We start from the raw sequence: 13,306 nt of genomic DNA on the forward strand, positions 1-13,306 counted from the left end.
GTTCTGTGTAGCCCCTTGTGGTTTTATAGGACTTCATGAGTATCGCGAATTGTAATTAAAATGCTTATAAACTAATGGTGAGGAAATATCTATGCTTTTTTTTTTATAATATATTCTCATGAATGTTTATATTTCTTGTAATATTTGATAAATAGATCCAAATCCCGTGTCCTTTACATCACTTTTACGGGTGATAGATACGGAAGTCATTTGTGATTTGAGGACCATGGACGTAAGCCATTATAAGTTTATAACCATCCCAATTCTAAAGAGTTATAAATCTCGAAAGCGAAGATATTATGTCGTGGCCTTTTCATTAAAGAAAGAATCTGAGTATCTCAAGGCAGACAACGATCTGAGGTTCAGACAGCAAGAAATATGCAGCGCGATATAAAGAAAGCTAAGTTAACTGGGAAGTCCGAGCATCGGTTTTAAAAAGCTCGGTTTTTGAAGCTTCATGGCGATTTTCTCAGTCAAGAAAACATATCTCGTCATTTGCTAAGATCCTTCCCCATTCTATCACAAAGCTCAATCAAATCTTTTGAGCAAGAAAAAAACTAAAACAATAAGACGAAAGCTATAAACAGAGACACAACGAAACCAAGAAACAGCTGAAAACCCTAGAACGCAAAACCTATGTGCTCAAATTTATAAAAGAGCGGAGACAAGACGAGAGAGACTCCCCTCCCCTGGCCAAAAACCCTAACGACTACCGAGCCCGCGCGTTTTGTGGAACACAATGTTGGACCCACTTTCTCCGTCCATTTGGTGTATTCTGAATTTGTGATTGGATATCCAACGGTGGCAATGATCACAAGGTATCCTATTAGATTGTGATTCTTACTCGATGAATTTGTGATTGTGATTCTAAAAAGGTGAGGACTTAGCTTTTTGGGAGAAGAGGACTTAGCTTTTTATAAGATAAGAACTTAGTTTTTGTAGGATAACAACTTAACTTTTAGTAGCGTGTTCTCACAGACGACGTCAATTAATGTAACGGATTCTGGTCACGTATCATTTTTTTTTCTTTTTTGGCTAAGTACTTTGCCACCTCGTCTGCTCCCAAGTGGCCGATGACTCAGAGGTTGAAGTGGAGCTCCTCGGCGTAGCACAACCCAGCTGCTCCTTGCAGGAGGTGATCTGGCTACCAGCAACGATGAAGGCTGAGGAACCCATCCTCCCGAGCTGAAGATGGTCTGCTCATCTTTGTAGGCGGTGGGAGCTGAGGGACCTGCAAGAACTAAATCAGAGAACCCAGGGGTGTTTACCCGACAAGGTCACTCCGATGGCTAAGTCAGTACTTAGTAGCAAGCTGAAAATGATATTAGAGAATGAGAGAGCTAGAGAGCAGGGGTTACCATCTCTTTCTCCATCATGCCTTCACCCCTGGGGGGTGAGATCCTTATATATTGGAGTCCTCGTGGGTTTGGTGGAGCAGTTCCTGGATTCCTGCTGTGATGGGACCTGCTTTCGTGTTAGGTGTGGATAAAGCCACCAACCAGTAAGGTTGTCCATTTACGCCTAAATCGGGGAGTGGGTGAGCTAATATAGCTGTTACAAGTCACAATCACGTAAAATGCGGGGTACGATGGTGAGTTCCTTGGGGTTGTCATGCGGTGGTCGGTCTGACTTGGAGGCGAGTTGCCTATGGAGTGTTGCATGGTGGCGAGCTACCTGTGAGTGTTGCATGGTGGCGAGCTGGCGAGCTACTTGTGTAGTGCCGAGTTGTCTAAGTTGCCAGGCTATAAGAGGGTGAGCTACCCATGGCGAATTAATTAGGGCAAACTGTCTGTGGCGAACTGCCTATGACGAGATGCCTGTAAGTGACGAACTACTTGAGGTAAACTCGAACTGTCTAACTGTCAACACACTGTACTTAGTTGACATGAGGTGCCATGTGTCATAATGTCATGTACTTAGTTGACATGAGGTGCCAGGTGTCATAATTTCATTGGAGGGCGGCTGTTTGGTACATTTATTAACAATTCATCATTTTACTATGTTCCTTTTTACTTAAGCGGGGCAAGGCCGCTAGGCGGATTAATGGGTTGGGCTGAGATCGGTGATTTTTAGAATAAAGAAAAAACAAAAATTGATGATTCTTGAATTTTTGGAGTAGAGGCGAGGGCTGTTGAATTTTGAACCCTGAGGTTTCGTCTCGTATAAATAACGCCAAGGTGCAGGAGGGAGGGACCTTCCTGTGTTACTGGAGCTCAGATTCGCTTTTTTTATTCTTCTTCTTCTTCTAAACTTCAAAGTAAACGAGAGTGGTCTCGTCCCGTGCAGCGAAAGATCGAGTTGTGAGGGAGAGCCTTTGGTTTGTTTCCTTCTCGCCTCCTCCGATCTTTCTTCCATTCATTCTCTGTTTATGTTTCTCCCCCTTCTTCATACATAAAAAGTCTTAGCTTTTTTTCTTCCCCTTGAAAACTTCAACCGACCCGCCCTAACCCTAGTCTCTCAATGGCTCTTTCCGATAACAACCGTCAGTCCCTGATCCCAAGCTTCCTTTACTCGACTTCTTCTTCTTCGTCGCTCAAGAAAACCTTGGATTTGCTCAACAGGAGCCCTAGCTTGCCTTTGCCTTCAACAGATGGCGTCTCAGCGAAGAGGAGTTTCGTGATTCCGGCTCCCAGCGAGCCCGGCAAGATCGAGATGTACTCTCCCACTTTCTATGCCGCCTGTACAGCCGGCGGAATCTTGAGTTGTGGCCTCACTCACATGTCTGTCACTCCCCTTGATCTCGTCAAATGTAATATGCAGGTATAATTTCCATTTTCCATCTATCCACCGTTTTTTTTCCTCCGATTTGGCTCGTGCTTCATGCCTTTCTTTGACCTTTTGAGTTTGTGCAGAATCCAATCCGTCTTTCCAGAGGATTTTTTTTTCTTTTGATATTTTGTGCTTATTCATGGTCGTTAGATATTGTATTATAGCTTTTCATTTACGTAATTAGGATTATGCTTGCATCTGATTGAGTCTTGTTTTATTGATCGGTCAGTGCATCGTATTTCTGGAATTATTTTACTGAATTTCATTCTATTGGATTACATGATATCTCGAATTGTCATGTCTTTTTACTGAATGTTATAAAATTTACAATGGAATCTCATGTATTTTTTGAGTCGTTGATATTCAAATTTTGTCCGGTCGGAGTTTTTCATTTTTTGCCTCAATGGTGCCATATGAATAGGTTACGCTTTAGACGGTGTTAACTTTCTCTTGATTTGTTTTCTGTTTATTACTGAGCGATAGAATCAGTGAATTTAGATTTTCTGCCTTCTGTTTCGGTGATTTCTCATGGATTATGTTATTCAATTCGAGATTTTTCTCCCATTTCCAGTTTGGTAGTTGAAAGCTGAATTCCACTGTTTGATTGATTTCCCCTTGTTTAACCGCATATCCTATTTCATGATTATCTTATAGCATTTCTTTTTTTCCACTTTCTCTTTGGTCTGCTGGAGCATATGATTCTAAAAAAGGAATTCGTACAATTTTCAGATTGATCCTGCTAAATACAAGAGCATCACATCCGGTTTTGGGGTCTTGCTTAGGGAGCAGGGAGTTAGAGGTTTCTTCAGGGGTTGGGTGCCAACCCTGCTTGGCTATAGTGCTCAGGGTGCCTGCAAGTTTGGATTCTACGAGTTCTTTAAGAAGTACTACTCAGACATTGCTGGGCCTGAGTATGCAGCCAAATACAAGACCCTGATCTACCTTGCTGGCTCTGCATCTGCTGAAGTTATTGCTGACGTTGCACTTTGCCCCATGGAAGCAGTGAAGGTCCGGGTGCAAACTCAGCCTGGGTTTGCCAGAGGATTGGCTGATGGCCTTCCCAGATTTGTGAAATCTGAAGGTGCTCTAGGGTATGTTCTTCCTTGTTTCTTTCATCCCCCCTTGCCCTCTCTCATCTATGAATTGGAATTTCACACTACGGATTTAATGTTTTCTTATTCCATAAAATCTTCTTCACAGTCTGTACAAGGGGCTTGTTCCGCTTTGGGGGCGTCAAATTCCATGTAAGATGTAAATTTTCCATTATTTCTTGTTCAATCTACTACTTTGGTGAATGGTAAAACATACCCTTATGCGTACACGTTCCTTACATGTTTGAAATTTGAACTGATTGAACATCTAAGTATGCTCTGTCTCTGGTAGAACATCTGAACTTGTCTGCTTGCGTTTTCTTAATTTAATAATCACATTATCTAGTACTTAAGCCTTTTTCTTTCTTGGTTACGTCTTTCTCTCCTGCGTTTTTTCTTTTTTTTTTCTTTTTTTTTTATTGCAAATGGTATGCTTGTACCACTGGTTCCTAACTTTCTATTATTCTTGGTTCATGTTCCATTTACCACGTCAACATGGATAATTAGTTCTTTGTAGTTTGCATGTTTGACATTGAAGAAGTCTTTTCTTTCTGAGCATATAGCATTTTCTGTTCATTTTCCACCCCCCATTATATTCTAGGCTCTGCTAATTGTGCATATAAAGGGTTTGGAATCCCTAGAAAGTCGCAAGGCTCTATGTTAATGGAGTCTGCAACTTCAGGATGATAGGGTGTGCTTCACATGACAATAGGGGTTTCCACAGAGGGTGATCTTTCCTAGGGATGAAATAATCTCCTTTTATTCCCATAGGGTTAACTTTGTGGGTCTAGGGATTAAGGAAATCATAAAATAGTCAAGAACACTGTACAAATGTAAGAAATAGAAAATAGCAGACAAATCAGATTAGACCTCAAGAGAGTATAAAAATGTTAGATCTTATTTGAAAGAAAGAGAAGAGGAAAATAAAAATAACTTTGAGCACCAATCCTACATTGCAGTTGGAAATTATTCTTCATTCAATTTGTCCTATTGTTATTTGTGGCCTCACATACCTATTTATAGGAAAGAAAGGTTGGCCAAGCCTTGACGTTGAAGAAAAAGAAGGAATATTATTGATCATTTCATTCAAATTGATCCCAGTCACCTCACTACTATAACTGATCAAGCCACTTTTAAGGACTTTTAACTAGCTAAACTAGATCCATCTGACTCCTAAAGGAGAAAATGGGAATAACGGAGAACTAAGAAATGAACTCAAAAGCTAAAATAAGCATATGGTACTGGCAGTGGATAGTGTTAAAAGGCAATTTAAGAGTATGTGCCTATGTGGCGGTATCCTGATGTCTCTTGTAAATTTGCAATTGGTGGATCCATGTAGAATGTAGGTTGCTGTATTCTGAGCAGGTTGTACATAGCTTTTGTTGTACATTATGTTTGCCTTATTACATGTGTTTTGCAGCTAATTCCAAGTTTCTAACTTGGCTCCTATGCACAAGTGTGGATGTGCTTCTGAAATGCTGTGGCTGGACCAAAAGTCCCCTGAGATGCCTCCTTATTCAGTCACCATCCTTTTGTACCAAGTTTTTTGCTGAAGCTTCAGCAGCAGATCTCATGCTCCCTGTTTACGTTTTAACATGATAGATAATTGCATTCCTCAATATTTTGTGTTACTAAGCACTTTATAAGTTTGATGTTTTCCTCTAGTTTAATTTATTCTTGTTTGTTCTTTTCCTCTATTTTATTGTTGCACTTGTTTCATCTTGGAAATTCTCCTTAATTTAGGATTGTTCCTGTGTATTGCAAACCAGCCTTTCTGTTCGAGTCTTCTCTAGCTTATTTTGAATGGAGTTGCATTTAAATGAAATTGTTGTTATTGTGGTGGATTTGAAATTCATGGAAAAATATCATAATTGGTGACTATTGATAATGCTCAAATCAATGGTCACAACATTGAGATTGTAGATATAGCTTCCAAAGAAATACTGACTGATGGAAATCCTTAATTCATTATGGTCTCGTGTTCTGCATAGATTCCATTTTCCTTCATGGCTCTTAGTTTTTTAAGGTTGCTGATAGTAAGGATGGTGTTTGTGTTGTAGATACCATGATGAAATTTGCATCTTTTGAGACCATTGTGGAGCTGATGTACAAGCATGCTATTCCTACTCCGAAGGACCAGTGTAGCAAGACTCTGCAGCTGGGTGTCAGCTTTGCTGGTGGATATGTTGCTGGTGTTTTCTGTGCTATCGTTTCTCATCCTGCTGACAATCTTGTGTCTTTCCTTAATAATGCCAAGGGGGCTACTGTTGGTGATGTAAGTTTGAATTTGTACATTTTTCACTCCCCTGTTTTCCCTGATTCTCATCCTCTATTCTTGTAACTTGCAGGCTGTGAAGAAGCTAGGGGTGTGGGGCCTTTTCACACGTGGTCTTCCATTGCGTATTGTCATGATTGGTACCCTCACAGGTGCTCAATGGGGAATCTATGATGCGTTTAAAGTTTTTGTTGGGCTGTAAGTTTCTTCCTTCAAATTGTTGGATTGCTTATTCTGTTGTATTCAATATTGTCTTATCTTGGCCATCCTGGAGCATCTAATTGTTGTTGATGAATATTGGAGACCCTGAAACTTCTATTTTGGAGAAGGAAAAATCTTTGTTGTCCGGAAGACATGATACTGGAAGAACTTTGACCAATGAAAATCCCCCATGAATTTTGATAAATACAACTTGATTCGTTGCAACTTATGATACTGGTTGATTGGTTACAAGTTTTTCTGATATCATTGTTGACACTTTGGAGAAATCTGTCTTTTTCCCTGTTTTTGTTCACTGTAGTTGATTGACAATTGGATTTGTTTCCATGGCAGGCCTACCACTGGTGGTGTTGCCCCTGCTGCATCCCCTACTTCTACTGAGCTGGCAAGGATGTAAAACATTGGCTGATGATCAATGGACGTGTCTCTTAGACAAGAAAATGAGGTAGTTCTTAGACAGATTAATAACCATAGGTTGCTGACCCTGCCTTGATGGTTAATGCTGGTGGTGTGAGTGTATTCTTTTTAATTTAGAACAGATTATTTATCCTCGTATGATATTTTTGGGAGGTTGGTTTTGATTTCATCCTTCAATTGCTGGAAACTTTAAGAAGTTATATCATGTAAAAGCTTCATTTTAGGCGAAGAAGATTTAGTAGATGATGGGTCCTGAAAAGAAGGGGACGGAGAATAATGGACAGATGGGAAGAGAGAGAATTTGTCTGTTCTTTTGTACTTCATTTTGAAAACATTTGGATGTATTCCGATATTATTGGTTTGGAGCATTTGCCTCTATTCTTCTTATCAGTTATTTCTTTTCTATAATTTTCTTTTTGACTTGTTGGAGGTATACAGGGGATTTCCCTTGGTCGGAAATGGGTATTACTAAAAGGTATTGCATTTCTGATATATATTTGGGGTATACTGTATACATGGTACACATGAGTAGCTATGGATAGGGAGGTCTATGGACAGCAGAGGGCTGTCAAACGTGGACATCTGGTTTTGTTTGCCGCCTTATCAAATCACAGATCTACTGTTTATCGTGTCTCCCTATTTTCGGGGTGTGGCTTTTTCAGGATTCCTTGCCTACTTATTTTCTCCATGGCTGAGCCACTAGTGAGCTATTATGGCTGAAACGTCTCTTATGATTTAGGCCTCAATCATCTAGAGTTTATGCAACTCCATTGTGATAACAAAGTTGCCTTTCACATTGTTGCTAATCCCGTTTACCATGAGTGCATCAAGCATATTGAGCTTGATTGCAATTTCATCTGTAAGCACATTCAATCCCAAACCATTGTTTTTGGGTATACAGTTTGAGCTGACTCATCAGTATCAGGTATTGTATTGATCCTCTCGTCAACCAAGGATTTAAGTATTGGTATCAGGTAAGATTCATAGTATCGTTATGTATCGGCCCATATCGATTGATACATTTTGTTCTGGGACCCTTTCGATGTGCCCCTACAGTGGGTGTATCGAGGGTCTGATCGGTTCAGGGGATGGAGGGGTTCTAGACCGGCTTCCCTGAACTAGTTTTCCAGAAAAATAGAAAAAAAGGTAAAAAGTTAGTATTGAAACACCCGATATGCCGGTAGGGGTGTATCAGGTGTATCGATATTTTGAACCTTGGTATCAGGTATTGTATTGGATAACTTGAATACGGATACAAATATGAATACACTTTGGAAATGCATGTATTATAATTAATATAGCGGAATGCATACATATCATACAATTTTATTGATATGCATTAATCAAGTTTGTAAGAAACATATTATACAGATTTTTACAAATTAATAAATGCACAAATCCATTATTATCTTATTTTATATTAAAGTCTCAGGCACAAAATATACCCAACTATTATATTTCAATTATTATATCATTTTTTTTTATTTTGCTACTTATAATTTTTAACATTAATAAAAATGTTAACTAAAAATTAATTCTCAAAATTTTTGTAAACAATATTTTCATTTTTGTAAATATTAAATGTGTTATTATAAAATGCAAATCAAAATTAATTGATAATTTATAATAATATATAATCCTAACTTAAAATATCAAATCAATTTAAATTTCAAAGATATATATTATATGAAAATTCACAAATTTTAATTACTATAATAATTATTTCATTATTAATATTTTTATTAATTTCTAAAATAAAGAATATAAATTTTTAATATAAATATAGATTAGTGGATTTGATTGATTCAATTAATATTACATTTTTAAACATTTTATAAATAATATTTTTATTTTTGTAAATAATAAATACATGGTTATTTAATGCAAATTAAAATATTATTTAATAATTTATAAAAAAATTTGAGATATATATCATGTGCAAATTAGTAAATTTTAAGTATTAAAATAATTATTATATTATTAATATTTTAAAATTTTTTTAAATTAAAAATCAACTTTTTGATATAAATGTGGATTTGGTAGATTATTTATTCTATTGGTTTATAAAATATTAATTTTAAATATTATTCTTTTTAATTTTTAATTAGAGTTATTGAAGATAATTGTATGCTGGTTGGGATTTTATCTATGAAGTAATAAAAGTTAATGTATTCTATTTATTAACACAGAATAAATGTTGGTTCAGTAGTTAAAGATGCATTGTTATTGAGCACTAGGTGGGTTGTGGTCTTGAATCCAAGTTACGTTAGCTGCGTTTTTTAATAGCGAAGTTGTCAAGCGGAGATTCCATACTGTCTCATATTGATGCGTACCTGACTGTATCGGCCGATACTACACAATACCGATAGATACGGTGGCATATCGGATTGATACGCCCCATATCGGACATACTATATTGATATTTTAATCTGTTATCGTCAACCTAACCGGCCCTCATCTTTATGACCCAATGGGTACCCTCGACCCAACCCCAATCTGACCCTCTTCTTTCCTTGAAGAAAGAATCTAAGTATCTCAAGGCAGACAACGATCTGAGGTTCAGACGGGAGGGGTTATGAGTCATTGGCTTGGCTGGCGATCTCTCAACATTTTGGGGAGTGCAGTCATGTCGAGAGGCAACCTAACTGATCGAAAAATCTCTACACTCCAAATAGAGAGAGAGAGAAGAGGATAAATAAATAAAGGAGAGAGCAAGAAATATGCAGCGCGATATGAAGAAAGCTAAGCTAACTGGGAAGTCCGAGCATGGGTTTTAAAATGCTCGATGTTTGAAGCTTCATGGCGATTTTCTCAGTCAAGAAAACATATCTCGTCATTTGCTAAGATCCTTCCCCATTCTATCACAAAGCTCAATCAAATCTTTTGAGTAAGAAAAAAAATAAAAAATAAAACAATAAGACGAAAGCTATAAACAGAGACACAACGCAACCAAGAAACAGCTGAAAACCCTAGAACGCAAAACCTATGCGCTCAAATTTATAAAAGAGCGGAGACAAGACGAGAGAGACTCCCCTCCCCTGGCCAAGAACCCTAACGACTAACGAGCCCGCGCGTTTTGTGGAGCACAGTGTTGGACCCACTTTCCCCGTCCGTTTGGTGTATTCTGAATTTGTGATTGGAGATCCAACGGTGGCAATGATCACAAGGTATCCTATTAGATTGTGATGCTTACTCGATGGATCTGATTATTCTCCTAATACAAGTCTAAATGCTATTATTGTTAAAGGTATCCTAGAACTTACCCATTCCCTCTTCTATTTCTATATAATACTACCCTCTTCCTTTAGAGTTAGAGATAGTTCATCATAAAGCCCAGGCCCTCACCAATCAAAATTCGATCGGCTTCAACCATGGCCTCGGCTTTCTACATGTTTACACTAATTCTTCTTCTTCTTCTTCTTCCATTTACTACTAGTGCACAACATACGATTTGCCCGTTTGAAGCTATATACCAGCTAGGCGATTCGATTTCCGATACCGGCAACCTTATTCGTGAAGGTCCGGCCGGTGCTATGTCCTACGCAGCTCGCTTCCCGTATGGTGAGACTTTCTTCCACAGGCCCACTGGTCGCTGCTCCAATGGGCTCTTGATCATCGACTATATTGGTGAGTTTAATTAATTAATTAAAGAAAATTACGTTTTGGTTTTTTTTTTTTAAATTCTCTGTTTGTTGTATTGTTTAATGATCTGGGATTCTGGGCTGGGGGCAAGACCTCTCTAGTGTCTAGATTGCTGAAGCATGATTGACATTTACACAGCTATGGCTCTCCGTCTTGCACTTGTTAATCCATACTTGGAGAGAGGCGTCTCATTCGATCATGGAGTAAACTTTGCCGTGGCAGGAAGCACCGCACTTGATGCTTCGTTTTTCTCTGCTAGAAACCTTCACGTGCCCTTGTCCAACAGTCCACTTAGCACCCAATTGAACTGGTTCAGAACCCATCTGAACTCCCTCTGTCATACTGATCAGACAGGTACAGCTTGACCCATTACTTGTTAGCTAGTGTAGACTAGAGTTGTGTGATTAGTACGTAGTACTCATTCTCAATCTCTCATGCATGATATGATTTGTATGAATGTTCAGATTGTGGTAACAATAACAGACTTGAAAGAGCTCTTGTGTTAGTGGGAGAGATCGGAGGTAACGACTATAACTACGCCTTCTTTCAAGGCAAACCCATTGAAGAGATTCGGACTTACGTACCCTATGTGGTGGGAGCCATAACCAACGCTGTCAGAGTGAGTAAGCAAGCGCATTCGCTTTAATTAATTATATGGAACCATCCATCTCGATCGAGTTCTTCTTTATTGTGTACGTTATATAATAATAAATGGTAATGATGATTTGATATCTCTATTTTCCGCGCGCAACTAATGGAACTAATGGAGTTGGGGGATACTCTCTCTTCTCTTCTCTCTCTCTCTCTCTCTCTCTCTCTATGTGCACAGGAAGTAATAGGGATGGGTGGCATCCGGATTGTTGTTCCTGGGAATTTTCCGATAGGATGCATCCCCATCTACCTTACATCGTTCCGCAACAACGATCCAAGGGCATACGATGACATGGGGTGCCTCAGTGGCCTAAACGATTTTGCAATGCTTCATAACAATTACCTGCAGCGTGCCTTGGACGGATTAAGACGGGACTATCCTAACGTTGTTATTCTCTATGCCGATTACTACACCGCTTTCCAGTCGGTTCTTCGTCGGGCTCCTTCTCTGGGTCAGTATGTATATATTACAACATTAATTGTCCATTTGTCATTTGTTCTCCCCGGTCCCCTCCCCTTAATTAATTTCTGAATTCTGATCACTCACTCTCTCTCTCTCTCTCTGTCTTTTGAATTGTTAATTAGAACAAATTAATTGTTGCTAATTATGACGTACGGCTTCTTTAATTAATTTGGCCCATATATGATGATCGATTAGGCTTTGTTGCGAGTTCCTTACTGAAAGCTTGCTGTGGGATCGGAGGTGAATACAACTTCGATGGAAGCAGGATGTGCGGATCTCCAGGTGTCCCCGTCTGTCCTAACCCAGCTAACCGCATTCACTGGGATGGCGTTCATCTAACCCAGGAGGCTTACAGGCACATGGCAGACTGGCTTACAGGAGATATTCTTTCTAGAATCCAGTGTGTCTGGTAGACTTTTATTTTCGGGTTCGGCCATCACAACTCAAAAACAAACAAGGATAGTCACCGCTTCCAACTTCAATATATGAGTTTTTATATATAATATATAAATATATATACAGGAGAATTTTAATTAGTTTGGTAAGAGCAAATTCTATTTTTAACTAATTAAGATGGTTATATATAGGTGTATCCGTTATGCGTTGGTCAATTCATTTGGCCAAATAATTAATAATGCTCATCTATGATGTTGGCATTTCTAAGGTCTCAGCTTGCGCTTTCCTATTTCTGTTGCCTCCTCTCTTGACTCTTTATTGATCTATCTATTAAGACTTTGTTATCCCTCAAGTTCAATTAATTACTATGTTATTGTGATGTTGATTTGGGTTCGACTTTCGAGGGTGCAGGTCTTGGTACCTATACTTCACAGGCTTCCCTAAACTACAAAATTCTTCTTCTTGCTCCTTAACCCTTCCTTACCAATCTGACTCTGACACCAAAAGAAAGAAATCCTTGTCGAAGCCGATACACAATAAATAATTTGGTGGGTGCAGGTGTACAATAAGCCCAAACCCCACAAGACCCAGAACAAATGCTAATCAAGACCTGGAATCCATACTTGTTAAAGAGCCCATGTTTAGATATGCAAAAACACGGTCCCAGCCTGAATTCAACATGGTGAGTGGTGACACCCCTAAGAGAGAACAATCTGGAGATTGGTGCAGAGAGATGCGTACTTGTGCTTGCATTTGGTTGCCAAAATAAATTTGGACAATAATTTACATTAAACTGGTTAATTACTCATTGGCCATCCCGCTACCCAACCAGCCCAACCATTAGGTGACCCGATGGGTTTTGTGACTTGTGAATGACCCATGAGTAAAAGTATATATCTAACCCAACCCATAACAAAGAGAAGATATGAAGTGGGTTGGGTTGTGAACTGCTGCCACCTCTGTCATCAATCCAATTGTGGCTTACCGAAGATGGCAATGCAGTAAAGGCTGAGATGATGGTCCTTCTTATTCATAATCAAGTAGTCTAGTCAGGTGGCACGAAAGGCACTTTCCTGGCTTCTTACCAGACATTTGTAAGTAGGTTTATAAAACTGACTATTGAGGAAGAAACCATATTCTCCTTTTCCTCTGGTGTAAATGTGTAATTTACTTGAAACCCATCCAAGTTTAATTCAGAAGCGCAACGAGAGTAGCCCAAGAAATTTCATAGCATTTTCTTCTTTATTCTAGAGTTTGTGTGTGTGTGAGAGAGAGAGTTACGTGCCTTAGGAAAATTCACCCTTAAAAGTTAGCTGTTAGAGGAAGAGAACCCAAACACATATATACCACACAATAGTATTCCATAAGTGCGATACATGATAC

General features: G+C 38.8%; 2 protein-coding genes and 2 non-coding genes across 4 annotated transcripts; 2 read left to right on the top strand and 2 right to left on the bottom strand.

Moving 5' to 3' along the window:
- Positions 1 to 419: 419 nt before the first annotated feature.
- On the bottom strand, positions 420 to 501 carry LOC148800898 (small nucleolar RNA SNORD36). The gene has a single exon (XR_016084766.1). It is a non-coding gene; the product is annotated as a small nucleolar RNA SNORD36 (small nucleolar RNA).
- A 1,514-nt stretch (positions 502 to 2,015) lies between these two features.
- Positions 2,016 to 7,160, top strand: LOC148800899 (mitochondrial phosphate carrier protein 3, mitochondrial-like). Its single transcript, XM_088900256.1, has 6 exons — positions 2,016 to 2,760; positions 3,499 to 3,860; positions 3,970 to 4,013; positions 5,921 to 6,135; positions 6,209 to 6,333; positions 6,688 to 7,160. Exons 1-6 carry the CDS (start codon positions 2,461 to 2,463, stop codon positions 6,749 to 6,751), a joined length of 1,110 nt encoding a protein of 369 aa, XP_088756382.1. The 5' UTR covers positions 2,016 to 2,460; the 3' UTR covers positions 6,752 to 7,160.
- Positions 7,161 to 9,532: 2,372 nt separating this feature from the next.
- Positions 9,533 to 9,614, bottom strand: LOC148800900 (small nucleolar RNA SNORD36). The gene has a single exon (XR_016084854.1). It is a non-coding gene; the product is annotated as a small nucleolar RNA SNORD36 (small nucleolar RNA).
- A 528-nt stretch (positions 9,615 to 10,142) lies between these two features.
- On the top strand, positions 10,143 to 12,171 carry LOC104593260 (GDSL esterase/lipase At5g03980-like). Its single transcript, XM_088902322.1, has 5 exons — positions 10,143 to 10,398; positions 10,552 to 10,767; positions 10,878 to 11,032; positions 11,243 to 11,516; positions 11,723 to 12,171. Exons 1-5 carry the CDS (start codon positions 10,143 to 10,145, stop codon positions 11,938 to 11,940), a joined length of 1,119 nt encoding a protein of 372 aa, XP_088758448.1. The 3' UTR covers positions 11,941 to 12,171.
- The last annotated feature ends 1,135 nt before the right edge of the window (positions 12,172 to 13,306 follow it).

Source organism: Nelumbo nucifera, chromosome 3, assembly GCF_055504915.1.
Source record: "Nelumbo nucifera cultivar China Antique chromosome 3, China Antique-T2T, whole genome shotgun sequence".
In the NCBI taxonomy this organism is placed as follows: Eukaryota; Viridiplantae; Streptophyta; class Magnoliopsida; order Proteales; family Nelumbonaceae; genus Nelumbo; species Nelumbo nucifera.

What these genes read in the sequence shown, in the direction of transcription:
- LOC148800899 (XM_088900256.1), top strand. Translation starts at nt 2,461, where the DNA reads ATGGCTCTTTCCGATAACAACCGTCAGTCCCTGATCCCAAGCTTCCTT. An exon ending in TCGTCAAATGTAATATGCAG is followed by an intron (nt 2,761 to 3,498) that starts GTATAATTTCCA and finishes TACAATTTTCAG; the next exon opens with ATTGATCCTGCTAAATACAA. An exon ending in TTTAAAGTTTTTGTTGGGCT is followed by an intron (nt 6,334 to 6,687) that starts GTAAGTTTCTTC and finishes TTTCCATGGCAG; the next exon opens with GCCTACCACTGGTGGTGTTG.
- LOC104593260 (XM_088902322.1), top strand. Translation starts at nt 10,143, where the DNA reads ATGGCCTCGGCTTTCTACATGTTTACACTAATTCTTCTTCTTCTTCTT. An exon ending in CTTGATCATCGACTATATTG is followed by an intron (nt 10,399 to 10,551) that starts GTGAGTTTAATT and finishes ACATTTACACAG; the next exon opens with CTATGGCTCTCCGTCTTGCA. An exon ending in TCGTCGGGCTCCTTCTCTGG is followed by an intron (nt 11,517 to 11,722) that starts GTCAGTATGTAT and finishes ATGATCGATTAG; the next exon opens with GCTTTGTTGCGAGTTCCTTA.